The 27,430-nt window shown below is 38.7% G+C and overlaps 1 protein-coding gene across 1 annotated transcript in view; it reads right to left on the reverse strand.

The window, feature by feature from the left end:
* Positions 1–1,687: 1,687 nt before the first annotated feature.
* Positions 1,688–27,430, reverse strand: part of LOC117232158 (B-cell lymphoma/leukemia 11A-like) — a 45,760-nt gene continuing 20,017 nt past the window's right edge. Inside the window, exons 2-3 of the mRNA XM_033491352.1 lie at positions 19,846–20,298; positions 1,688–5,200 (exon numbers count right to left, since the gene is read on the reverse strand). Coding sequence (XP_033347243.1) covers positions 3,060–5,200; positions 19,846–20,298 — 2,594 coding nt within the window. The 3' untranslated portion in view covers positions 1,688–3,059. The remainder of the gene's footprint in view (positions 5,201–19,845; positions 20,299–27,430) is intronic.

Below are 27,430 nucleotides of genomic sequence, written 5' to 3' on the forward strand. Positions count from 1 at the left end.
GTATTCTTATAATGTTCACGTGCCGATAAAATGGCCAACAAACATCCTCGAAGATAATGATGAACGAAACAACGCGTTCTCGTGTGCACGAAAAAGATTGATGCAATTAATATTATGATGATTTTTATTTATTTCTCACGTTTGAACGCCGACGATCATGTTCGTCTGCCTTATTCTCCGCCCGGTTCTCCACCTCCCTGTATTCGTTTCCCATTTTTGCTACGGGCAGTGCCATATATTTACAATATATCGTATAAACGGAGCCTGGCATGTACGTATTTCAGAATCAATCTAACAAACGCTTTTTTTTTTCTTTAACTAGATAACGAGATTTTCATTTTTTTATCATTTTGCCTTTTACCTAGGGCCGTACACGTCTAACACCGAGACAACTATCTTGATATGAGTTTTTTTCTCCTTTTATCCCTTTATTACTCACTCGTTATTGACATTCATACAATACACAACGCACGGAAAAATTGAACAAACTAACGTTCGATCCTTTTTCCTTTAACGCGCAGACGCACAGTTTCAACGAACTCATACATACACAAAAATCGAGAAACGCACACACATACTATACTCCAGTTACTCTTTATCTTATTGCCTAGATCATCTTTTTTTTTTTATTTAGGAACAGTCCCCTTCGAAAACGTTTACAACGAGGCGTTTTTCGGGATAACGAAATGAACGAAGGAAAAAAAACGAAAGGGAAAAAAACAGAACTATACAGTACGCAGTATAATGGAACGTAAGAGAAAAGGAAAGATAATTGAAAGCTGGATGCATCGATCGTGCGAATACAATATGTAAGTACCTCAGTCTTCGGTTTCTTCCAACGAAAAAAACGGAGAAAGTAAAAGGATAATCAGTTAACCAACCGTCGCATCGTTTGGACGCGCCACTTGGTGGACACGACGATTTTCGCAGGATCAACGATCCGCGTTCTCGATCCTGCGAAAGCCGCGCGATATCCGATCAGCCGCGACGGTAATAAATATAACCAACGAACAAACGCGCTATAATAATAGCGCCAGCGTGTTTTGCGACCGCAAAATGACCGTCGAAGATTTCTCGAACGCCCTTCACACGAGCCAACCACAAAACTGTCTCTTCAACGTCTATAGATCGTATTTTTTTCCAAATCATCGGCATTATTTTTCCCGAATTTAGTTTTCTTTTTGTTTATTTTTATTTTCTTCGTTATAATTCTTTTATTATCTGCATTAATTTCTTTTCATTTTTATTCGATTTTTTCCTGTGAACGTGAATAGACAAATTTTTATGACTAGCTATCGAACGTTAATTAGACGCGTTTTTTTAAAAATCCGTTTAACATAGCGCCATCGCAAAAACAACAAAGAGAAGTTTCGATAGAGAGCCTTCGACGAACATCTTCGGCCGACGATCATCGCGCTGATAAACCTAAACAACTTTGGCATCTTCTTAACCATGTAAAACATCATCTTCGATAATAATTTAATAATAGCGGAGATAAAATAATGAAGACAGCGCTTACAGTCGCTTGTAACCGCGTTAATAATAGTTGCAATGAATAATAATAATAATAATAATAATAATCAGTATGACAATAATAATAATATAATAGTAATAATAATAATAAAGTCAATAATTAATGTTAATAATGACAATAATAATATTAATAATAAGCAATAATGGAAACATATATAATAATATTAGATAATATTAATAGACAATAAAAGTACTATGATATATTTTACATAGGATCAGGGGTGGAGCTTAAAATCTAGAAAAAACGCAGCGCACACTTCCGGTTCACGCTGTATACGATTAATCGTACATCAAATACTCTCTGTATTCCTAATCATCGATAGCTAAACGCTGTTGAATTATTATTTAAGGGTGGATTTGAGGTTTTTCGAATATCGATGTTTCGCGCTTATATACATACACAAAGGATAACTTCGAAATCGCTCACGTGATTATTCTTCTTCTCGATGGAAAAGAATAACCTGCCATTTTTATTTTCTGGCTTTTTCGCGTTTTCTTTTTTTTCTTTTTCTTCTTAGAAAACAAAGACGGACGCTTGATGTACCGAAGCGACGTCGTCGGTGCAATGTACAAAAGGATTATTTTTCCCCTCCTAACCCTCTAAATCACTCCTCTCTCCCCCCTCTTCTCGACCTTTCACCCTAAACGCTATACGTACGAACTGGTTGCAGGTTTTTTCATATTATATAACGTAATGTACATACATATACACGCGAACACGGGTCTCCATTACACATATATACATATATTACGTTATACAGTATTAATATGCGATAATATTCTCTATCATTATTAAATAAATAATCTTCAAATGCAATAATAAAGTTACTATGTTCATTATCCTATGTATAATATTTATATTTTGTATAATTCATCCTCTCGCGATTTTATATTTATGTATATATTTATACATTTATATATTTTTTTATACTCTTTATGTATATAATATGTATATTTATATATATTCATATTTATAGTTTCTTTATTTATAATTATTTACTCTTTTAAATAGTTCTGTTGAGACTCGCAAAGTGGTAACCATTCGTTCGTTTCTCCAGTTCAATGTTTAAAATCGTCTTTATTCATTGAACCAGTTTGAATTTTTCTTTATATTCGGTTTCCTCCAATTCGGAAACCTTTCTTTTTCATCTTGAAATCCTCAAACGTGGCTTTTTAACTTTCGAGGCTGACATTTGTCGTTGTTCTTCGTTTATACAATGATATACATTCCTTGTATTGCCGGGACCGTTTCCAGGTCACATCGATCGGCTGTTTCCTCGTTCACCGACCTACCGCCTCCTCCAACACTGAGAGGCGATCCTGGACATTTGACCAGAGGAAATTATTCAGAGTACACTGCAATCGTGTCTTCGTCTGAACATTTTAAGGTTCCTTGTCTTCGTCCAGGATTCGCCTTTTTGCCCTCTGTTTCACTTCCAAGGAAGAAGATCCCCTCTTCAGTACACCGGGTATGGTGGTCTGTGTGGCCACAGTGGCGGGATCGGCGGTAGGCTTCCGTTCCAAGATCAAGTGTCCTTGGTACTCAACGAGGAGTCCTCGTCTTGGCTACCAGGATATGGCATGCCTAGTTTTGGACCTTGCTGCACCACAACCACGCACTTTCTCATGTGCTTCTCCAACGTGCTTGGCACCGAGAATGGCATCTCGCAGAAGCGACATTTGTACGTGTCTTTCCCGTGTCTACCGTGTGTCTTCATGTGCCTGGTCAGTTTCGAGCTCTGTGCACACGCGTACGAGCATAACTCGCATTTGTACGGTTTTTCTCCTGTGTGAGATCGCCTGTGTACCGTCAGGTTCGAGCAATTCTTGAATACTTTGCCGCAATACTCACACGTGTCGTTCCTGCCACTTCGTTCCTTTTTCAATAAGGGACTTGGTAAACCTTGAAGGGCTAAACTGGACGTAGTAGCCTTCGTTGCTTTACGGAATTCATTGTTTTCTAGGTAATGAGGACTCGGTAGCCAGAGGCCACCGAAATCCGGTCCCGAAGATCTGGGAAAACCCTGACCAGAGAATATATTAGGTGTGGTTGAGGAATTAAAGTTCGTGGGCGATAACGCGCTGTCTTTCTCCTTGTTGTTGTTCAGAGAGTTGGTCATGTTAGACGGCGATTCCGTTTTAATGAAACCGCCCCGGTGGTTCTCCTGCAGAGCCTGCCTATAAGCCTCCGAGTACTGTGCGATATTGCTTAATCCGAACTTTTCCATCAAATCGCCGACTAAACTGGCAGGTTTCTGCTCTATTCTACCACTGCTTTCTTCTCCGCTTTGACCTTGAGTAGTACTCAGATCCTCTGGTGTATTCTCTTCGGTATCTTCCCTTTCTCCTTTCTGTTCGTTTTCGTCCGCTTCATCGAGATCCATATTCTCATCGCAACTGGAACCATCGTCCGGAACGGTTTCGACGCTCCCTTGAGGACTAGCCGCGTTCAGATTTTCCTGGTGTTCTTTTCTCATATGTTTCCTCAACTCGGCAAAGCTTGGAATCTCCATTTCGCAAACTTCACACCTCGTCGGCGTCGTTTGTCCATCCTGCGTTCCATCCTGTCCATACTGTCTCTCCTTGTCCCTGTGACTTCTTCGATGCACGATGAGATTCGACTGGAAACGGAACTTCTTGTCACAGACCTCGCACGAGTAAATCGTTTCTGATACGGAGTCTGTTATGATGGGTGTCGAGGCGACAGGTGGACTGGTTTTCTCGCTATCGGTCGAATTATTATTGTTATGATGACCAATCGGGCTCTGACTGTAGCAGGGCGGCGAATTTTCCTTTTGGTGATTGTTATGTGTCAGTATTGTAGCGTTGTTCGACGCTGGACTGGGAGGTTCGACAGGTTGACTGTGATTTTGTGCTGCTGGCGGCTGCTGTTGCTGCTGAGCTGCGCTCGGTACAGGTACAGGCGGTACCGGGGCCGGTGGGTTCGAATTCGTCGTCGAATTACCGCTACTAGGTGGAGCCGCGCCTAAGGACGGATTAGCGAGGCTCCTTAGGCGCGCCGAGTAAAAATCCAGATTGGCCTCGAGTGGAGGAGGATGCGCCTGTCCGGCGAGGCCACGGCCGTGCGACAGTTCGGCCAGGTTCGCCAGATTCCGGGCATTGTTCAAGGAGTCCAATGAACTACGGACCAAGGGATCTCCCAAATTTAAACCGTCCATACCTCGAAGCGGATCGCCAAGATTTTGGAGGTTTCTCGTGGCAGTCTGTAGCTCCTGAAGGCCTCTATACCCGGCCAGAGGATTCAAGGCCAAAAAGTCCGGCCTAAACATGGGTGGGAAGCTTCGTTCGAGGTGTTGAGGTAACCTTAGAAAACTGTGAAGCGGATCGCCAACAAGGGACGCTGAGGATTGAAGTTGTTGTCGTCCACTGCTACTGCCGCTGGAACTCGTGCCGCCGGATGAGTTTCCCGTGGATGAGCTTCCGGTGGATTTACTGCTTAGGTTCAGGTGGTTGGGTGGGCTCAGGTGATGCGTGTGAGTGGGTGTGGGCGTTGGTGGACTTGGCGCGGGTGTGTTCGACGAGGAGTTCGTCGATGACGACGGGGAAGTGTAAAGACGGGCGCCATGGACGCTTTGTACGTGCTGGAGCAGCTCCCACGCTGACGATAGTCTTCTGGAACACTGCGAGCACTGCAGCCATCGTGGTTCTGAAACAAGATAATGTAGATGGTCTCGGTTAAATACTTGAAAGTATAGTTTTTTGGAAAAGAACTCATTGAAGGAAGATATATCGTTAATTCATAGTAAATTGACAAATCGAGTATTTTAGGAATATGTGGGACCATGTTGATACGAACAGCTACAAGGTGCAAAGGTTTTCTAATTTTAAGGAATTCATTTTCTCGTCACAAACAGTGCAACGGTACACGAATCTCCGAAAATTTCTGGATTTCGAAGCTTGTGGATTGCTTTTATTTTATAAAACGAGAATATTTAATACTTAATGCGGAGGGGAACGACTTCGGTAAATTTTAGATTAAATTAAAATATAACAAGTCCACAGGGTCGTTGATGATTCTCCGGCAGTAATTCGAAATGGGTCCCGGGCATTCCAGCTGAGCGTCGGGCGGTCCACTGTGGGGTTTTAGTCGGTATAGTTCGACACTACCCTGCCGCTTTCAAGCGCGGGGGAGGATGTGTCCATGAGGATTTCCCCATAAAAAAAAAAAAAAAAGAAGAGCTCGTTGATGAATTTCTGCATGAATTTACTTGCACATATAAAGATACAGAAATGCATCAGCGATCGTCTATGTACAAGAAAAGACTGATTATTTCCGTGACGTAAAAGACATGGTATTTACATTCCAAATAACGAAAAATGGTATAAAACCGAAAACTGTTCAAAAAGCCTTGATCACGCCTAAGATAAGGAAGGATCGAAAATCGCATAAAATATTTCACCCCGAAGCAACACTCCTGCGGGCGATCACGCGTGCGATAAGTTGCAACCGCATCAAACAGTCCAGAAGATTACCGTGAACCACGATGATATATGGAAACACGGGGAAAAAATCTCTCGTCAAAATTGTAGAGGGGCAAGGCGACACCACCGCGAGAACATGTGTGTCTAACGTGTGTCCGACCCACGTATATAGCAAGTTCAACTGGCTATCAATTTTCGAGGCACCCTTAATTTCGCGGAATCGGGATAGAAATCGGGTCCGCCGATTGAATTCGGAATTCAAACGGCGCGGCTGTGTCAAATTGCGGCCAGGCGGGGGCTTAAAAATAATATCCCCGACAACGATGCTCCGTATTCGGGGGGGTTGAAAAGGCTGGCTCGAGGCGAATGGGGATCGGTTCAGACTGAAACTGACCCTTAACGACTTCTCGACCCTGCCTCTCGCTCCGTCGACGACCGCGGGAGGAACTGGTTTTGAATTTCAATGTTTTTAATCCGGAATATCAGATTTTCGGCCATTTTTCACGCTCCGGAGACGACGCTTTACGCGGTGCTAGGGTGTCCGTAGAATTTTATTAATTCGTGGCCACCCTCTCGTAAAAGAGGATGAAAGAAGACGAGAAAAAAATGGAAGGAAAGCGGAACAGACGTTGTGATGGTCCCTTGTTTCGTACCGCGGAAATGCCATTCAACGGAGGATCAGGGACATATTCGAAGAACTCGTGATTCCGGACGTTAGGGTGATCGTGAATTAAATTTGTTTGGAAGAAACGTGGAGAGGCGATGTGGAGTTTGTAAGCAAAGAGATTTTTCGTTTGAGGTGTAACGATAGTTGAGATTACGAACGAGGAAAAATGCAATTTAAGTTATATGAGCGAGGATTGTAAATAATTCATACTGTGTCTCAAGATACATGAAATTGAAGTTTATATTTGTGTTCCGTGACTTTGAATATTTGACGAATCTTTTAAACAATGACATATATTTTTAGCAAATTGTATTCCTTTCAAAGCATACTTTATCTCTTCAATATGCCACTTGCTTTTGTCTCATATGTTATAGAATCGTGAACTCATACTTATCAGGAGTTAATATATTTATGAATTTCAATGAAATATTGGGAGAAAAGTTCTGCGATTTGTATAAACGAGTTAGTGTTAGAATACAACATAAGCAAAAAATTACAGTTTGTTCGAACGTGGAGGAGAAGCGTGTTAGAAAATTAAAAAGTCGGGGATCGGTTCACCTATTATACCGTTTCAGACTGATTTAACATCGGGAAGAAAAGTCAACCGGAGAGACAAAAGATCTGGGAAAAAATAAAAGCGGCCCTAATTAAATGGCTGTTCGAGATAGGGGAAGATCTTTGTCGTTGAAGGAAGTCTGGAAGCGAGAGTCTTAAAGCCGAACCTCCTCTAAATAAGACCTTACATTTTACTTAAGTTTCTTATTCCATTCGAATTGAGTCGTTTGTTACACCAAACGGAACGTTCTCGTCGATCGTTTACTCTTCTGAATTCTCTTTAAATCGTATAAAAGCAGTACGACTTGCGAATAAAATGATCAGGTTCTAAAGTTCATGTAGATTGTTCTATTTTCAGTGCTAGTTATACCTTACGGTGTTTCATATTGCTCTATCGTAAATGTCTTTTAAATTAACTGTGAATTAATAGAAAAGAAAATCATGGATTATTTATAAAAAGCAATAAAGAAACTAACTACTAGCAAGCATTTAGTGCCAAATACATATGAGCTTTTTCGAACTTAAATTGATCAATTCCGCTTTTTATAAAGTTATGAATGCCGCATTATAGAGATACGCAATTAGTACTCTACATCTCAACAGAAAAACCACATTTTCGTAAATTTATTGATCATAAGAGAATAGCGCAAATAACTGTAAATTTTAAAAAAGTTCTTACAAAGTAATGTTTGCAATTATCCTGCTTGCATGCAGTTTAATTTATAAAGTCGATCCGCATAACTTCTGAACGATTCACATAGCCATTCACTGAAACCACGACGAATGCGTAGAATATTCAAAAAAAAGAGATAAAAATTCCGAATACCAATGGAACAGGAAAACAACGAATTATACGATTTTTGGTCACACCTCGGTCTCGTTACTGAAATTATTCAAGAGAAACTGCTTGAGAGCCGCGTGGAACACACAGAAGCGTGTATCAACGATGTCCAATAAATGAATCACGCTGGCGCGGATCCCGGCGACAATGGGACACGTAAACAATGAATCCTAAATTAAATTAGAAACAACTCGAGGGACGTCAGCTTCATAAGCGATAGGATATACCCCGCGACAATACACAATAGAACACATATCGCCGCGTGTAACAAGGTGCTAAGTAGAATAACGAGGCTGCCGGGTGGGCGACAGATTTTTCTTCCCCGCCTCGCTGACCTTTCACCACGATTACGTTTACGTTTACGCGTCGTGGTAAGAAACGCTCGCGGAATGGAAGAGGGAAAATACCGTGATTCCTCGCAGATAACCTCGTTCCAACGTCTACGTCGTCGGCTTCGAGGCTGAAGTCTGAAGTTCAAACGTGATCGTATATGCAGTGTACAGGGGAAAATGATGATAGATAGATTCGGAATTTGTATACAAATTTATATTGTATTTTTATGGACACAACTAAAGAAATAGTAATTAAGAAGAGATTCGTTCTATCTATTACAAATTATTATAGTTACCTGTTATGCATTTTTACCTGCAATATACTTAGAAACGCCTAAAAATGCACCTGTTAACAATTACAACAAGTTCATTACCTTGGACAATTTAAATATTTTTTGCATATTATGTACATGTTCGTGTATTGTCATAAGTACATAAACATTCACGTTCCATTTATCGCAGAACGTATTTATCGATAACATTCTCAACGACAATGAATGTTTTTCCAATATTACTTATATTTCGCACAGCTTACTTCAAGATGTATTTTATTTTATGATACAGCTTATAACTTCGATTTGTAGAAATCATTAAACAGAATTTCCAAACAAAACTGAAACGGCTACACGGTTATCTCGACAAGCGGTAAAACAAAGGAGCGCGATACCGTAGAAACAGGAAGAAAAACCACTTAATTTTCACCGCGTCATCGATTCGACGAACCTTTTCGAGTGCGAACTTGGCTGACCCCGGCGAGGAGAAAATTAGAAAGCGAAGAAAGGGACGAGTCACGTCACAAATGAGGGGTCATCGAGTGGCAAACCGTGAAAATTTGGCATATTGTTTCACGCGTCTGGCCCTCGGGCGAGCTTTCGTCGACCGGAAGTCGATGATATTGCCGAGTTCCCTCAAACTCGTTGAAGAGGGGACCCGACACCGAGGAAGATAAGCAAGTGCTCGAGCATAATAAAGGTGTATCGATTCACAGGCGGACGCTTTTCATATGCAAACGTCGCGGCCGGCCATCCGTTAGGATTATTTCTTTAGATTTTCCACCATCTTCTTTCTCTATGGATGCTTCTGCCCTTACTGAAGATGCGGCCGATAGAGAAGCGCATCGATCACGATTTATAGAGTTCCATTTTACAACGTGAATGGTGTTGCGAAAAAAGTACTGCGGCAATGGAAATCATTGGAAATTTGAAAGTTCTGTATGAAGCTGGCGTATAAAAATTATCAACAAAAAGAAAATGAGAAAATTATCTATATATTAAAATTATAATTAGCGCGTCTTCGGTATTATTAAGTTTGCAAGAATTACATTTTCACATTATTACATAGAATGGATGATATATAACATATTAGAAAATGTTAAATACGTGTGCGATCACCTATGAGTCGACAACCTCAATTGAAGGTTAATTTTAAGAAGAATTTAATACAATTTAATTATTCAATTTACATATCATATTGTGAGAACGTAAATGACCGAATCATCTAGTTCTAGACTAATTCTCTCTTTCTATTGTTAGTGTGTATGTCCTCGTGCGTATATGCCGAGCCAATACACATGACGTTGTCGAGCCGGCGAGCCGCCGCGGCTTTTCCGAAAGGGCCCGGCTTTTCCTTTTGTCTTTTAACCGTCGATGTCGATCACCGAGTCCGATCAGAGTGTGACGAGCAGTTTATAACGAGCCGGTCGCCGGTGAAGATCTGCGCTAATAACGAACCTCTACATTCTACGCTATTGAGAAATAATTCTCCGTAACTTCAAAATTACAATGAATTAATATAAAAATTTAGTACAATATGTACATTTTAAGCGTTTTATGAAATTTTCTACATGAATAAACATAAAGAGCCGTTTTACAAAAAAACAGATAAACTTTAATAACTTATTATTATGTTTGTCTGTCTATCATAATCGTATCTTCGAACGAGAACTTGATCAAACAATATGCAGCTAAATATCTACTAAAGAATTTTGTTAATATATTAAATACTAAATATACGTGACATACGATTTGATGACAAAAGCTAAATTCGTCGGGGGTATCGTGGGATCAAATAACGAACAATGTGGTCGCATACGAATACATGTTCTTCCGGTGCTCGCGATAGTGACCGAACGATTTTCCTCAGAAATTGCCCGACAAATTGGCCCACGCGACGTTTACGGGCAAATCGTTCGGAATGCCATTGTTTAACGACCATCCAAACCCTGGTCATCCTACGAATACTTCCTTTCAACCCTTTCACGGAAGATTTCACACGAAACCTAGCTACCCTCAATCGGTGGGTATAGTTCCCGCGAAATAATTTTCCAAATATTCTTCGTCTCTTCAATACGCTTTTTTCAAACGCATTTCTCATAGACTTCTAACGTGTTCATTTTACAAACTTTTGGAAAAATTATGAAATTGGAAGTTATTCTTTCATAATATAATATTTTATATATTTTACTGCATGTGCTACATACTATATGAAGACAATAAGATGGAAATATAATAAGTTCATTTTTATTGATTTTCGTAATTTCAGTATTCTTAATATACCATAGCTGAAAAATAGATTCATAAACCCAGAAAGTTTTTTAAAGGAAAACATTCACTGCATAATGAATAATATTCAATATTCACAAATGTTACGTTTATCGTAAATCAGGGTCTATCGTAAATAGAGATTTATCTGCTGAATATTTGGAAACCATATTTTCTACTTTAAATATTTCATATATTTTTACAGATGACATGAATTCTGCATATTCTCGGCTCTTTAAATTTTTCATAAGTGCATAAAAATTCTCAACCTGTTTACGATTAAAGGTCAACTACAACGTCAAAGAGTATGTTCAATTTGACACTTTGCACAAACCTGGCAGGAATGAAAGAAGCAAGTCAAATTCTAAAAAGATATCTGACTGAGCCTCCAGGAGCCAAATTAGACAATTCTACTTTTTATTAATTCCTTAATTTCATTGCATAAGTCCACGAGGAATATTGAATTCTCAAGAAACGAATGACTCGCTTCTGGAAGTTCATCGATCGCGAAAAGATGACGCGAATTTAAAAACCACTGTTTGTAACGTCATTACGTTCCTATGCTTTGTGTATGCGAAAGATTCTCACAAGAAGAACGTTAAGAATGAAGAAAACCGCATACAGAAAGTTGAAAATTTGAAACTATTAAATAAATTCATTTGATGTTCATATGAAACACCGCGAGGCAAAGTTTCAATCGGTCAATCTCTGTCGAACAAGCATAATCTGATCCCTGATTGCGATGCGGCGCGCGTTGTCCCTTTTAAGTGCAACCCTTGTACGTAGGACAAAGTGCATACGCCGCATACGTTGGCTAATCGATATTTTAATATTGTCACACGCCATTCTGGATTAAAGGGCTTTCGGCGTATGCGTGTACACACACGTATCCACGCGTGTGGTGACGTGACAAACAGCAGATGTGCCCGGTTTGAAAAGCGAGAAGATTTCCTCCGACGAAACTGTATCGTTTTAATAAATTTTCGTGCTGTCCACGGGACGTTCGTCGACCGAAAATTCCGAAAACAATCGCCTCTGGACGATCAATAGTCGTTGCCAGTAATTATCGTTTCATAATTAATAAATCCTGGAAATAGTTATCGCTCGGTGATCGCGACTGTTGTTAACGTACCTCTATTTGAGAATAGCTTTGGTAGAATTCGAAACGAACTGCTTTTTGGATCTGTAGAGATCGGTCTGAGATGTAAAGAAACCTGATTTTTGGATACACGTAAAATTGAATAGGTCCTGCCGAGTCTTGCGTCTCGCCTGTCACGTTCAACTTCTTCCAGATTTAATGTACGTAAGCGTAGTATTATTTTAAATATAGCGTTTGATTTGCGACTCTTCGTTTAACATTCTGTTAATTGAGAGATTGATAGTTCTGTCTTTTATTTTTTTTTATTTAAAGTTTCAGAAGTGTATTAACATGTTGGTACTTGTACGCGTTTGGTTATTTTATTTGCTGAACTGGATTGTAATTTTATGGAAATATTTGCTGAATGAAATGTTCGATCAAGTTTGCATGTCTTATTTTCATATTTCTTGGATTAATCCCTTTTACGAAATAAATTTCTGTTAGAGGATCTAAACAAGATGAGATATATAGGTCATAAGAGGAAAAATTGATAAGCCACATTATGTGCCACGAGTCTTTGGATAAAATTTGTTACTGTATCCTACGGCTAAATATAATGCGAAAATGTTGCTCAAAGAAAACACTTTAAAAGCTTTATCAAAAAGTTACAACAGAAATATGGAAATAATAGTGGCGTTATTTGCAATACAATGCAGAGCATGTACAGAATATCATGATTAGATAATTATAGAAACCTCCCATTTCTCTATCGTATTAAGTACACGACAGTTATTATATCAAAATTAATAAACTCAATAGAGTCTTATTATTTCTGACTAATGTGCTTTATGGAATAAAGTGATATACATATATTTTCTTTCGCACGAAAGCTTCTCTAAAATATACGATGAACCGATTTTTTCTTTGAAATGCAACATATTCTAAGCATAATTTTATTAAAACATTAAATTCAATCTATTGTCAAATGCGCTATATGTTATAAACATCGCTGAAACTTTCGTGAATCGAAGCTCTCTCTTTAAATAAACCCACATACTGTTCGAAGCTTCTCGCGACTGTATTTCTCGTGGTCACTACAATGTTGCAACGCGGCTGGCTAGCGTTTTCTCCAAGACTTTATGTCCCTTGTTCCCCTGTCCAACCGCAAACGTCAAGAATGGACCACGGTGCCCATTAACTCTCTCGTCTGGCAAACAAACGAAAGAAAAGAATCTCGAAGCGAGAACGTTGTGTTCTTCTGTTTGAAATAACAACATTTCCAAAGAGAGCGCGTGCCAAAAATATTGCTCTTCTTCGAATGTTTGCGCGTTATTGCGTTCAGCTTCATCTGCCAAACATGGTGCAGTTTAAGAAAGAAACGAAAAGAAAAGGCAAAGTGAGGACGCGTTTATCTTAGCAGTCTGAAACGTTGCTGCTGTTACTTTCTCGTCTTCGACTGTGACACTTTAATTGTCTTCGTTGAACCTTCGCCGCCAGGAAGAAGACAAATGAAGTTTGTAGCGAGCTTTTTAACGTGTCTTTGTTAAAGAAGATTGGCAAGGGCATGAGGATAAAGGGTTGAGAAAAAATTGAAAACCGAAAGAAGGTCGTGTAAAATGGAAACTTACCAACCCTTTATACTTTGATAACTCGCGTGACAAGACCAACGATTTAAGTAGATTCTTCCAATCAAATTTTTTGCGACCAAGGATTTGTTTCAAAACGAGAAACATTACGAGTCAGTAGCCTTCTTCATTTTTCTGCTTCATATGGGTTGAAACAATACGATACAGTGAAGTGCAGTGCGAAGGATTAGTCAAACATGACTTTGTAAAAATGTTCAGAGAGGTTTCTTCGAAAAATTGATGATCTTTTTACTGCGAGGAATAAAGACAATGTCTATAAGATTCACACGGTATATAGAGAATATTAATTAACAATTTAACAACAACGACTTGTCATCTAATTAAAATTCAATACAAAACCATCGCGCTATATCTATTGTTACCATCAAAGAGATTCGAACACCTCGAAACTAAACGTTCGAGGAAGAAGTCGTCGCGAGTAACGATGACGAAAAGTAGAGGGAAAATCCTTAAAAAATCTGGTAGAAAAACACGAAGAGGGGGTAAAAAGTGAAGACTGTCACGCGTATTGGCACTGCCGCTACAGTGTATCACTTTTATGTCGTCCTCGTTGACTTCCTTCCTTGCGGGGGTGAGAAAGCAGGGAAGAAAGAAGGGAACGGAAGGGCTGCAGGAGCTCGAAACCCTGAGATACAACCAATTCGCAAGCAATTCTCGTGGCGCCTCGGGCGGTCCACGAAGACGAGCTAGCACAAGGATGACAGAGAAGGAGAAACGAGTATAAAGCGAAATAGAAAGAGATGGAAGAGGTTCAAAAAGGGGACGCGCGAAGGAAGCATAAAGAACCACCGTTGGAAAAAGCTCGGCCACGAACGAGAATTAATATTCCAGACAAACGTGACAGATAGATCAAATCTGCATCTCACCGGGTACACCAGTGTCAATTTCGACGGATTATCGCTGCTTGTCTCGGTTCCTCCTCTTCATCCCTCATGCCAAACTTTCGTTTTTCCCTGTAACGTCAATCTCCACCTCCTTACGTTTCTGTTTCTCAGGAGACAACCGCGAGAAGATTTTTTTTTCATTCTCTGTATTGGTTTCAGAGTCGCTGATCTTCTTCGTCGGTAGATATAATATATTTTTGTCGAGTTCGTGAAAGTGAATGAAAGTCCTTTAAAAGAAGTAGCTTTTGGTAGCTTCTATCGTGAAGTTTAAACGATAAATGCCACAAATGATGACAAATAGTATATGTTTGTTAGATTTTGTTGTATTTTTTGTGTATTGCCAATTATCAGCATGAAATTGACCACTTTTTTATTTTTTTCGTTAGAAGATCAGCGTTAAGCGAAAGTCTACAAGTTTTTAAACTCTCCGAGGCTTCATATTATAAAACATGTTTCCAAGATCATTCAAAGTTTCGATAAACGAAAAATTCAAAAATTCCTCATCTATATAATATTCTATAACACTATTATATCATCAAACCTACTTATACCAAGTTAACCAACCTCAACATCTTACTCTTTCGAGAACCAAACTATGTTAAACCCTTTCACCGCAAAGGGTTCAACACATCTTCCACTTATTCCAGCTAAAATATTATGTCAAAAGACACAGTTGCCATTTTCACTCATGAACGAACTTCATCAAAAAACTAAATAAAAGGCAGATGATCCAGAGTCTAAAGTCTAGAGGGCTCCATTTCCGCTTCACTTCGTTTCTCTCGATCGTCTCCGATTCAGGTTACTTTACCTAGAGACAAACTACAAACTAGATACACCGTGATGTCGCAGATCAACCGGTTCGCTCACATTTACGCATATTATCCCACGAATTCACACATACGTATTCGCGTGCGTGCTCGTGCAGCATTGGCTCGTGCGGACCACGTGGCCAAACAATAGGACGATTCTAATTGGGCTTTTGGACGTGGCCGGTCGATGACAAAAAAACTGGGCAAAAAAGGCGACGAAAGGGGCTTATCCAGGAGAACAAGTCCAACGTGGACGCGGTGTTGGGGGATGAGCATCAGGATGGGGTTAACGCTCTTTCTCCGCGTACCTAGCAGAAAAGGGGGACCGAGGATGCTTCAGCGAGTTTCACGGACCGTGATGAAATTTTAAAGAGACACACCGGTGCGCTCGCGCCGGATCAACAAGCTGTTGCGTAATTATTATCGTTTGCATTAATCAAGCGGTGGCCGCGGTTTGCCCGCGATAGAGGATCAACCCTTCGAGTGTGAAAAATCTTCGAATACGAAGGGATGACAGCGAAACGGGGGTAAACACAAATTTGGACGCCTGGGTTGAGATCTTCCAATGAAGTTTCATGATGTTCGGACGAGTTTGATGATGTTTGATGATGTTTAATCACGTATTACTGCGGTTTGTATCAATTGGATTAACCTGTAGCAAATGTTTAACTCTAGAAGAGCTAGTCGAGTCACTTTGGATTGCTAGCAAATATAATTAATCCTAAATGTTTAATTTTTGAAAGAAGATAAGAGCGCTTCTATGTTTCGTTAGAAATTATAGCAGATTATTATTATTTATGATTATTTTATAGCGATTATTTTTTACGTATAGCGAAATATATTCAAGATAAATATTGGGATAAAGAAACTGGTATTTCTACTTAAATATGTATACAGGTAGGATGAAAGTAATTTAATGTGGAATTGTGTTTGCACGAGTTAATTAGAATTATGTATCACTGGAATCTGAGTCTGAGGTAATAACGTATAATGTATTATACATCTGATTGTGAGTAGCTAATAACTGTTATATATTAATGATAATTAATAACGTTTTGCATTTTAATAAGCATAGATATGAAGGGATATAAAGGATTCCTGAATGCAGTTAGCATTATTTGTTATTAGCTTTTTCGAACAAGTAAACTATTATAGGGTTACGTTATTGATAATGGACATTGCTATTCATTTATTCTGTTATTCATATCATGAAAAAACAATCATTCGTTTTTAATTGGTATCGTTGGGTCATAGGTTACGATAATAATTTATGCTAGGTCCGTGTTAAATTACTTAATCTTACAGTATAAATATTACTAATGATATTTATCGTGTAAAATATGAAATTATATAAAGTAACCTATAAAATCTAAACCTACCATAAATTAAATTATTTTAATTATTTGTAATAATTACTAATTTATAATTCAACGATGCTACTTCAAGACTAACGCAGAAGATCTAATTGTGATTCTTTCTATTAAATAGAATACAGTCTATTGCACGAAACAGCAATCACATGAAAGCTTATCTCATTTTAAATAACTCGACTTCAGGCGTTTATATTGAATTAATTCCTTGCTTAATGATATTTTAATTGCTGTAGAAACATGTCAGACGACAAATTATTCATCATCACTAATTAACAATTCCCAATTTGAAGAATGGAAACAGTGTTAGCGTTCGAATTAAATTGCACAATTTATATCACAAGTGACATTTGATCTTATTAAATCAGGGGTTAAATATTTGAATAAAGTACTTGGTTCGAAAAAGTGTAATAAGATCAAAAATTATATAACAGATCTGTTTCTGCAACTTTTCGTAGCTTCAATGGAACGCCTAGTGATGTCAAACTTTTAATCAGTAGTGTACATATAAATCAACGTTGTTTCATCGATGGTAATCGTTCCAATCGAACGATTATTCCGCCAATACCCTCTCATCCACGACTTTCCTATAATCGTCGCTTTTCGAACGGGACACAATTAAGATGGAACGATTCTTAAGTCTTAAGGAATGGCCGGATCATTCCGGAGCGAGCGTGATAATATTTGCAAAAGCGAAAACACGCTAATTGTAAGAAAGAGAGCAGAGGAACGACCAGCGATTCTCATTGAATACCATTACCGGGATCCGTCTTTTCTCTCTTTCGTTTCCACCCTCTCTGTCTTTATTTCTGCGATGCAAAACAGCCGGCCGCGGCAATTTGCACAGGTAAGCACCGAGTTAAGAATCTCAAAGGCTGTGCTTTCAATTCATCAGGGGCGTCGGGCCGCATGAATTTCGTTCGAGGTCGTCGCCGTGTCTTTGAAGTTAATCGGAGTAAACCGTCGCGATCCTGGTGTCGATTCGTCCCTACGAGTGGGTGCGAAATTGAAACCCTCCCTTTCATATCGTTGTCATTCAGTCATCGAACGTGCCTATTTTTCAAACAAATTTCGAAGAAACTAGCGGATCAGGGTATTATGAATGGAAACTTGAAAATTGGCAAGATTGACCGATAGCGAGCCAGGAAGTTTATTTTTCGCGTTTTAAGTGTAGATTAGTAAAAGATACGAATCGAGCGCACTACTTTTGTGGTTCGATCTTTAAGGTACAGGACAGTTCTTGAGAATTATTAAATTACATAACATAATGACGATACTGTGGTAATAATAATCCTACGAAATGCTATGTAAAATGACGCTGAACTTTATGAAAATTGAACACAGTGGGGATATTTTTTATTCATCCTGTGAGTATTTCAACTTTTACTTTCATGATTTATACAAAGTTTCACGAGAAATATTTATGTTCCGTTTTTCAGACAAAATTATAGTTCACAACTGTTCGTTAATATTTCTATCCTAAATACCAGTAATTCTGAATCGAATAAAAAATAAGATAAATTTACGAAGACTGTATCTATATGAGGAAACATGCTACGAAATTTTATTTCTTTATATTTTAGGTAAAATTTTTACAGCCACGAGCGTTATTTGCATCGATTCGATAAAAGTCGCGTGGACTGTCGACCATCGAACGGTCGATCTGTCATCTGCGCAGTGAAATTCTGGTTTTGGATTCGCTGGTCGAGGGGGCGAGAAAGAAAGAAAGAGAAAAAGGGAGTTTTAAAGTACAGTTACGGGCTGCCATGTGATGTCGATCGTGGTTCACCGAGCATGGACAATACCGCGGTAGATTCGATTTTTGAATTTAAAGAGCCCGCTCGGGGATTGGGGTGAACCTGCCCCCATAGCCTCTCCCCTGCCCCTCATGGCCCTCTTTTTTATCGGTGGCCGCATTGTCGAAAAGTTCAACGTGCGAATGTCCACGCTGGTTTTCAATCATGGTCCACGATGAAAAGTCGTAATTAATTTTATTTTCAAAACTTGCCGCTAGTCTGATTTCGGTTTCGAGTGCCGTCAAGGGAATCGTAGAACCGTCACGCTGCAGGGTAGGGCAAAGTTTGTAGACATCCATCTGGGTGATCGAAAAATCTCAATGGTTTATTAGATATGAAAGAATAAAGGACAGAAATCCTACGTAGTATCTTAGGATAGTTTCAAAAATTTATGGCTTCACTCTTTTTTTTTTTTTGAGGAGGAGCAGTTATGTAATTGAAAACATGATAGAGAAGAGTCAGTAGTTTATTGTTATCGAGTTAGCTATTGAATTGTTTGCAAATTAAATCATTAAAATTGCTAATTCGAGAAATGAAATTTCCAAGAATATCGGTTTTTAAATCGGAAAAGAAGTAATAAATCGGAATTTTATTGTGTTGTTATATTAAGCAGATTTCTCAATCGAATTTAACGTAATTTGTTACTTATTCTATCGGAAATGTCGGCTCGGGAGCTGTATAGAGTACGGAGAGCATTTGTTGCCGGAACACTCGCGTTTTATTTATAGAGGCTACCTTGACTCGAAAGACCCAACGCAGAACTGAAAGCGGAATATGTGAAAACATCGTGAGGCATCTTTAGTAACGCGTATATCGTTGAGATCTACTTGATACCACGAGTCCAATGTCAGCTCCACTTCTGTTCGAAGAATATTCCTGATAACTTTTATCAGGATAGCATAAAGGTTTAAAGATCGTAAAAACGTCAATATATATCTACGTATGATTAAAGTACTATTTAAAAATAACGTGCTTTATATGCACAAACTTAAAACTTAAAATCTACCAATTCCTTCCTTCAATCCTACATTGCTCCAGAATACTATCCCGAATGAAACTTTTCATTTTATCTCTTTTCATCCCCATTTCTTGAAACCTGCCTGGAACCTGCTTGGAACCTGAAACCTGTATTTCAATTTTTCTGTGCGAAATAATCAATCAAAAACCACTTTCTAATCATAACTTAACAATTTTCCGACGAATACTTCCTTTCTAATCTTCAATACTTTCTAATACGCCTTATTCTTACGTATTTTAAATTAGAATTTTAACTTCTGTGTTAAAAGCACCCGATTCTCCTCAAAATTCACCTAATACCAAACAAATGAACGAATCCCAGGGACGTACTCACCAGAATTGACCGTATTGGTGTCCGCGTCCACAGATTCCGTCTTCGGTTTCTTCGGTAGATCCTCCTTGTCTTCGTCGGAAGCTTCTGTCCGTCTTTTAGGTGTCGAGCTAGCGCTTGCTTTCAGCTCGATCGGACTTCCAGCGTCCGGACCGGGCCCTTGAAGCGTCGGAGGGCTCTCCAATCTTCCTCCGCCTCTTTTGTTGATGGGTGCCGAAATGCTGGGCACCGAGTTCAACTTCGAGTCCTGGTCGACCGTCTTCAAGGCGAGCGCATCCTCCGGATCGGAGTCTTCCGGCGCCGCAGTCGCCGGTGGACTGTGACAACCTTGAAGAGTGCTGCGACAGTGATTCACCTTGTGTTCGATGAACCGCACAATCTCGCCAAGGGGGTAGGACGCCCTGCATGCCCCACATTGGACGGTGTCTGGGGATGTGGTGCCTTGCGAGGTTTCCGCTGGAAAATTAAAAAATTAAACTTTCTTAATTTGTTTGTCGACGGTTTCCAAAGCATATAGAACAGTTAAAAGTAGCGGTATAAGGTGTTAAAGGTTCGTAGATTTTTACTCTTCTGAATGAATAGTATAGAAACGTAGAAATTCTAGAAAGTAATTGTTAAACCTGCAATGTTAGAGATAATAAAATTCGAAATGTAATAATGGATGTATCGCCAGTTATTTTTATAATAAATGTCTTTGTATGGTATTGTTTATATGAATATGTAAAACCAAATTGTGATAAAATTGTCGAATAGAAAGCTTAGGTATTACGTAATGCGCGAAATAATTCAAGATCTCAGTATTTTATTATAAGTTGATTTTTCAAAGGTTTGACAAAGGTTTTCAAAGGTGTTCCGTGTTTGACAACATTCTGTCCAGTTTTACGCGTCTTACATAAAGTCGCTCACATGTTCCTATGAAACTAAACAGAAGACCCTCTTAAGAATTCGCCCAAAGCTGCAGACACTTTAGATAAAAGGATACTTCAAGTCCTTTCTCTTGAACCTGTGTTTTAGACCACCCAAGAAAATTTCACCATCTTGCAATATTTTATCGTGACGCTTTCACCGTCCACGTTCTGGATGAAAAGTTCATTAAATTTGTTCCGTTACGTTTCCCTTAAAATACGGCTTCTAATCTCTCTCGAACGTATTAAAACGTGGAGAGATATTCTGATTGCGTTTTAGAATTAGAACTACGGAACGAGGTATCATCGATTACCAATTAAGTTAAAAAATCAATGAAACACTGTTTTCCATATTTTATGACAATAATTGGATTGTAAGAAATATTCTCGTTTTTTATATTTTACTACCTACAATACTTCGTTATCAAATTATATTGCAATAACAAATAGTCTACGACCAAACTACAAATTTTTACAACCGTTTTGAAAAATTGCTCTTTTTACCATAGAATATATTAATTTTGTAGAAACGTAAATTAATGTTACGATGATAAAAATAGCCTTATTACAATATGCATCAAGATTTTTACGACTCCTGCAAAAATGATAAAAGAGAAAAAGACGTCTCCTACACGATAGTTCAAGCAATCGTTATCACAAAATCTCACAAAATTCCCACAATTACCGCATGCTTATGCATATAATTGAAGCGCGTTCAATTACAGCGCCAGTTACGCAGGCATCGCGAGCTCAATTTTCATGCAAGGGGTTGAGGGTTGAAATTTGGTTAGCTGAAGGAAAACGCGCGCCGCTGATATAGAGATCTAATTTCCTTCTGTGCGAGTCTTATAATTCACCGTGGTTCGAGGGGCTAAGGTCCCGGGGTCAGCCGCAGACGTAACAATTCACTTTTAAGTGTCCTCCAGCAGACCTCCTGGCAGCATTCCTCGCGGCTCTTCCCCTTGCCCACTGCTTATGCCGCGCTCCATTAACATAGAGATTGGCAGGAGTTTCATGCATCGATCTCTCCCTCGTCGGAGTCAAGTATCCATATCCATCCGAATGGGGCTGCCAGTACGGCGTAAAAATAAGAAAACCCTGTATCATTGTCTTTCTGCCCATTTGTTCTTCCACTCTTTCTTCAGATTTGATAGGTGTTTTAATACAGAAAACATTATAACATATAGTTTGATTTGGCTGTGTTGTACAAATATTTCGGAGGAGCTTCTTAGCGGACTTCTTTTTATGGTAGGGATGAAAGTCCATATTTGGATAGCCTGTGGCTATTCCTTTTGCCCGTTTTCGTAGGTGCGCGGACACCGTTCGATTCTTTCGGGGCGGAGCTCTGATTGACCACTGGCCAGCGCGCAAACGCAGATCGGATGACCCTGCGTATGTAACATCACCTTTCGTTTGAGTGGGATTGTTAGGCAGTTGCATGGAAAGGTTTCAGCGGTGGATTTGTACCACTTTTGCAATATTTTGATCAAAATTTATCACGCGGCGCTCATTAATCATTTAGACATCATGTAACTTCGTACTTAGTGGCATTGTTGGTCCTGATGGAAGTACTCGTATATCGATCTGTGTTTTAAATATTGCAATACTTACTTAATAATGAAATTGTACTTGTTCAGATCGTTTTTTATAATTTTCATTTCACGATTTCATTATTCTTGCCTGGCTTTAATTAATTCATCCTCGAAAACACTAATTTCTACTTACTGTAATCGATAAAGGATATAAACAGATGAATTATTACTCACGAAGAGAACAAGGGAAAACAACGTCAGAATTCGAACAAGTAAATTTACTTCTAGGTCTTATCATATCTTGTACAGCATCACTATCGAGCCTTTTCTCTGAAGAGGAACGTTTTCAACACCCCTATAACGGGAAGAATCCATATCTGTTGCCAACAACTATATCCAAATCTTAACCAACATAACTGAATCCATACTCGCACACTTCCTGCGAGAATACAATATTTTAACCATTCCTTCAACATCCCCAGCAAAAAGACGCGACCTTAGAACCAACAAAACTAACCATCCACTTAAAAAGATACACCATATACACTTCGACGCAGCGATTATTATGTATTGGGATGAAAAAAATGTTCAACGGTGAACATGCTGAAGAAGCAAACACGATTCAACGAAGAGAGACAGAGAGAGAGAGAGAGAATCTTAAAAGAAACTTCGCGAGCAGGACGAGGAGGGCTGAGAGAGGTCTAGGATCGAAGGCAGAGAACACAGAGACAGAAGAAGAGAAACGGGACATAGAGAAAACGGGGCCTTGAATGGACTCGGTTCTGGGTCCGTTATTCGCCTACGATTGAAAAGCGCTCGCTTAGAAACAAGAGACGCGCGACCGGTCGTTAACGACAATAGGCTTTTGTTTTTTCGGGGGCAGATGTTGGACCGAAGCTCGGGAGCTGCGGCCGACGGGTAAACTCATGGTTGAAGAGGAAAAGAGAGGAAGAGACTCGTGGTTATGTTACCTACCCCTCTGTGGCGTTCCGACGAAGGTGATCGCGAAGGAGGACTCGGACGACACGTGTCCGCTCCGTCATTCTCTGGTGAATCTCCCTTCGTGCATACACGCACGCGTCACCCTTCTAACCTGTCCGCTAAACCGGTCCAAGAGATACAGCGTACGATACGTATGACGTACATACGTTGTCGTTGTGTATTTATTCATTTGGCGTCACGACCCACGGAAATAAAGAATGAGAAATTACGCGAATGAGTGAAGTACTTGAGATTTTGAAGAGTTTATGGAGGAGATAAAGAAGAGTCCTGTTAAGGATATATAAACACTAGAGATATCGCAGTTTCCTATTTCTAGAATTTCTTCCTAGTAAATTTTCCTTTTTAAAAGTATCGATGAATAGTGATTATTGTTTTAAACAAAACACGGAGTAATACTTATGTTTAATTAAAAGCGAAAAGATTGGTGAGTAATTGTTCTTGTTAGTGCAGATGATAATTTTTGCTGATTGATTGCTCAATGGCTAAAAAATGACCAGGCTGATCTTTCTCTTAAAGAATAATATTAAGTAGAAATTAAAATGAAATTTTCTAAGTACTAAACTAGTGTGATCGTTTAAACAAATTTTAGGAGTAAAGTGTACATATACATACGTATATTACTAACATAAGGGATGTTTGGAGAATGTGGTGTGAAAAGATGGAGTCAGAATGGTTGACGCATCGTCCTTCAATTCATATATATGCAAAGTACAACTCGACGTGTATATGTATATTTTATCGCTAATATAAAGAGATATCATAGTAAGGAACAGCACTCTACTTCCTCTCTTGTAAAAATTTCGATTCTTCTTTCAATTTGTATACGTTTCATATGTATAAATCATTGAATCAACATAGACATATTTTGTTATATTATTTAATATATATATAGTGAGACGAAATGTACTGTATCGTGGGAGTTATCAAGTATTTCCACCAAAAAGATACAAAACCACATTTAGATTTTTAAAAAATTGTTCGGAGCTTGATAAGCGTAAAATTAGGTTTCGAGATGGTAAGATTGGCGGATGGGAGATGAAAGTTTGGTTAGCGGATGGAAGTAGGTGATTTCTCTTTTCCGTAAGATTGTAAGGGAAGGAAAAGAGTTTAAATTGATTTTGTGGGTAGCTTAATAAAAATATAGTCTGAATGTTTCCTGATCTTCAGCGGAATTTATTAAAACGGATAACGTTTAAAGTTACCGTAAACGATAAAAGCAATGTAAACGTTGAATTAACTTTGTTTGCTACATTTAATAAGAATCTCGGTCGAGTAATCCTCGATGTTATATAGAATTTATTAAAACATCGTGTTTCCTGTATTTCATTTCTCTTAATTATGACAAAATCTTTATACAATATCTTTCGTATAAATTGTTGGCGTGAAAATATTTCGATCGTCTTGTTAACAAATAACATTTATCTGTTAACTCGGATATACGATTTAATTTATCGCTCAATTTGCCAACTCTTTGAGCTTTGATAACTTTCTATTGCAGACATACCAAATTAAATGCGTTTTTAAATAAAACTTTAACTACACACAAGTTTTTCAAAATATAATATGTTTCGTTATGTAAAACTAATTCTCATGCCGGTAATTAGCTAGATTCATTATTCCAAATCTATTGCAGTTATCAATCCTAAATTTTAAAAATTCCTGGAAAGAAGTTTTTACACTTTCTTTTAAAATATGTATAAATTCACGAATTAAAAGGATGTCCAGATGGAATAGACTTATTTCAGTTCTTATCGATTCGAAAGTTATTTTGCCTCCAATATAGAGAAAAGCTTTTGTTTAAGTTCCTGATTCTCGATTCGATTCGATTCTTCCCGATGGCTGACATAAATACGCTAACAGAAAGCAAGCTTACCGGCCACAAGAGTAAAAGTAACATCCACCAATAAAAGGATGCCGCGAATAGCTAGGAAAAGATAACATAAAAATGCAATATTGCCCCGCGAATGTAAGTTGGATTGCTTACAAATTGGTCCATACATCCGTAATGCCTCGATCACTGTACCGCGTGTCTCCCTTATTGCGAAGAGACTTCGTAATTTCCATCGACGAATGGAGGGGCAAATGCGTATGGGAATCGCTGCAGGAAACGTCCTGGAGCTTATTAGTCCTTCACATTAATTTTCTTTCGTTTGCCGTTCGAGTTAGATGAAACGCTCAACCAAGGGAATCGACTCCACGCGTCGATTAGTCACGACGATCTCCGATATTAAATTCTGAATCGTTTCCTTCGAATAATCTTTTTCCTTCTCGAAAAGTTAGTCGCTCGATCAAATCTCTACCTTTTAAGTTCGCTGATAGTTGAATTTTAAGTGAATTTCAGATAAATAATAATGCCCGAGTGATATTAAATTTCGCTATTTTTTGAACTGTTAATTGTTTGGCATTGACCGATCAACATTAATATTAGTTTTAATTATCAGATTGATTCAAACGTTCATTTCTTGATTCTTGGAACATTTTCTTTTATTCTGATAATATTATAAGTTCTCTTCATTCGCATTTTTCAAAATCGATCTCGATAAATGAAACAAGACGTGGAAGAAATTTAATAGACATTTTAATTAGACAGCATTTTCCAATGAGCTTCATAAATAGACGCAGAAAATTTTAGAAGTTTTAAGTTCTTTTCAGATTTGAAAGTATTGCTCGTATTACAGTCATATAATCAAGTAGACACAAGATCATTCTTCATAAAACATTAAGAAATTTCTAATTCAAAACCCAATCACAGGTACCAACACAGTCAAAACTGCCCTTAACTATCTTCGAACATATCTATTCGTAACTATCGAGCGACGTTCCTTTATGAGCAATTTCCTGCAGGTTTAATTTCATAAAGAATTACTACACCAGTTCAATTATCTCCGTATTACACTTTCAAGAAACCAAAAACGAACGACGTCCCACGTAAGAACATAAACTATTGATTCAATCTTCAATCAATAAAACAGATGTTGATATAAGTACGATACAAGTACATATAAGAGATAGCACTCATGGAACTTACAAACTTATTCGCACATAACCAACATTTAATTGAACATCCTCCAACCTAACTCAATAACTATGAAAATGTGATTAAACGCGATCAACTATAAATTTAATAAAAATGTTCAAAATCTTAATATCAACATTACCAAACTTGTCGACAAAACAAAACGTTCAAAAAGTTGTCCTTGCAATTCTTCTAATTCCAATAGTAAAAATAAATTTCTGATGTAGTAGCATTCTAAATAAATACTAATCCAAAATCCTCCAAATCTTCAAAACCAGTCGTCTCAACGTCAATAATACGACATTAATAATACTTACACCCAATTTATTCCCAATGTATACACAATAGACATACACTTGACTAAATACTAATCCAAAAATCCACAATTCATTCAAATATCAACAGAACCTTCAAAAAACACCACGTGGCCAATTAAAAACCAGCAGTCATCGCGACTGACCTCCACTCCACCGAGACTCTCTCCACTCTCTCATCGAGACTTTCCAAAACTAATTCCGTCGTCACCGAATTTCAAGAACCAGACGGCTGCAGGTTGGAGCATCTCGGAACGACGTCGATTTCATCGGGACGCGGTTCCATTATCAGCTATGCCTCGCGTCGTTCCGTGCGTGGCTCGATATTCCTGGCGACGTGTGCCAGGAATCCATCGGTTTCTTGATCCGTCTGTATATTTCGCGTTTCCCGATGGATCCTAGCTGCACACGTACGCGCGTCCGTTACCTCGGTCGTCGAAGGAAATTGCCGCGACCCAATACTAATGGATAATGGAATTATTGGTTACGGTCGGAGCTCGCCCTAGGGATGATCGTAATTCAATTGCTTCGATGTGTCCTGTGGACGTTTTGACAGGACGGATGTCCTAACAAGGAAACCGCCTCGGGATATCCTCGCGTATATATCTCTATTTCTTCATGTGTTGTGTCGACGTCGTTTGTATCCCGACACAACGTAGTGGAAAACCGTGGCTGGGGGAAAACTCGAACAACCGTGTTTCGAATTGGCCGTGGATAATGAGAAACTACAGTTGAGCAGATTAAAAATAGAGAATTTTGAACGAGAGGTTGGGGAAGGTTCACGAAAGTAGTCGAATTTGTAGATACCTTTTACGAATA

This window comes from Bombus vosnesenskii, unplaced genomic scaffold, assembly GCF_011952255.1.
Source record: "Bombus vosnesenskii isolate JDL3184/JDL3185 unplaced genomic scaffold, Bvos_JDL3184-5_v1.1 scf7180000013285, whole genome shotgun sequence".
NCBI classification, from domain to species: domain Eukaryota; kingdom Metazoa; phylum Arthropoda; class Insecta; order Hymenoptera; family Apidae; genus Bombus; species Bombus vosnesenskii.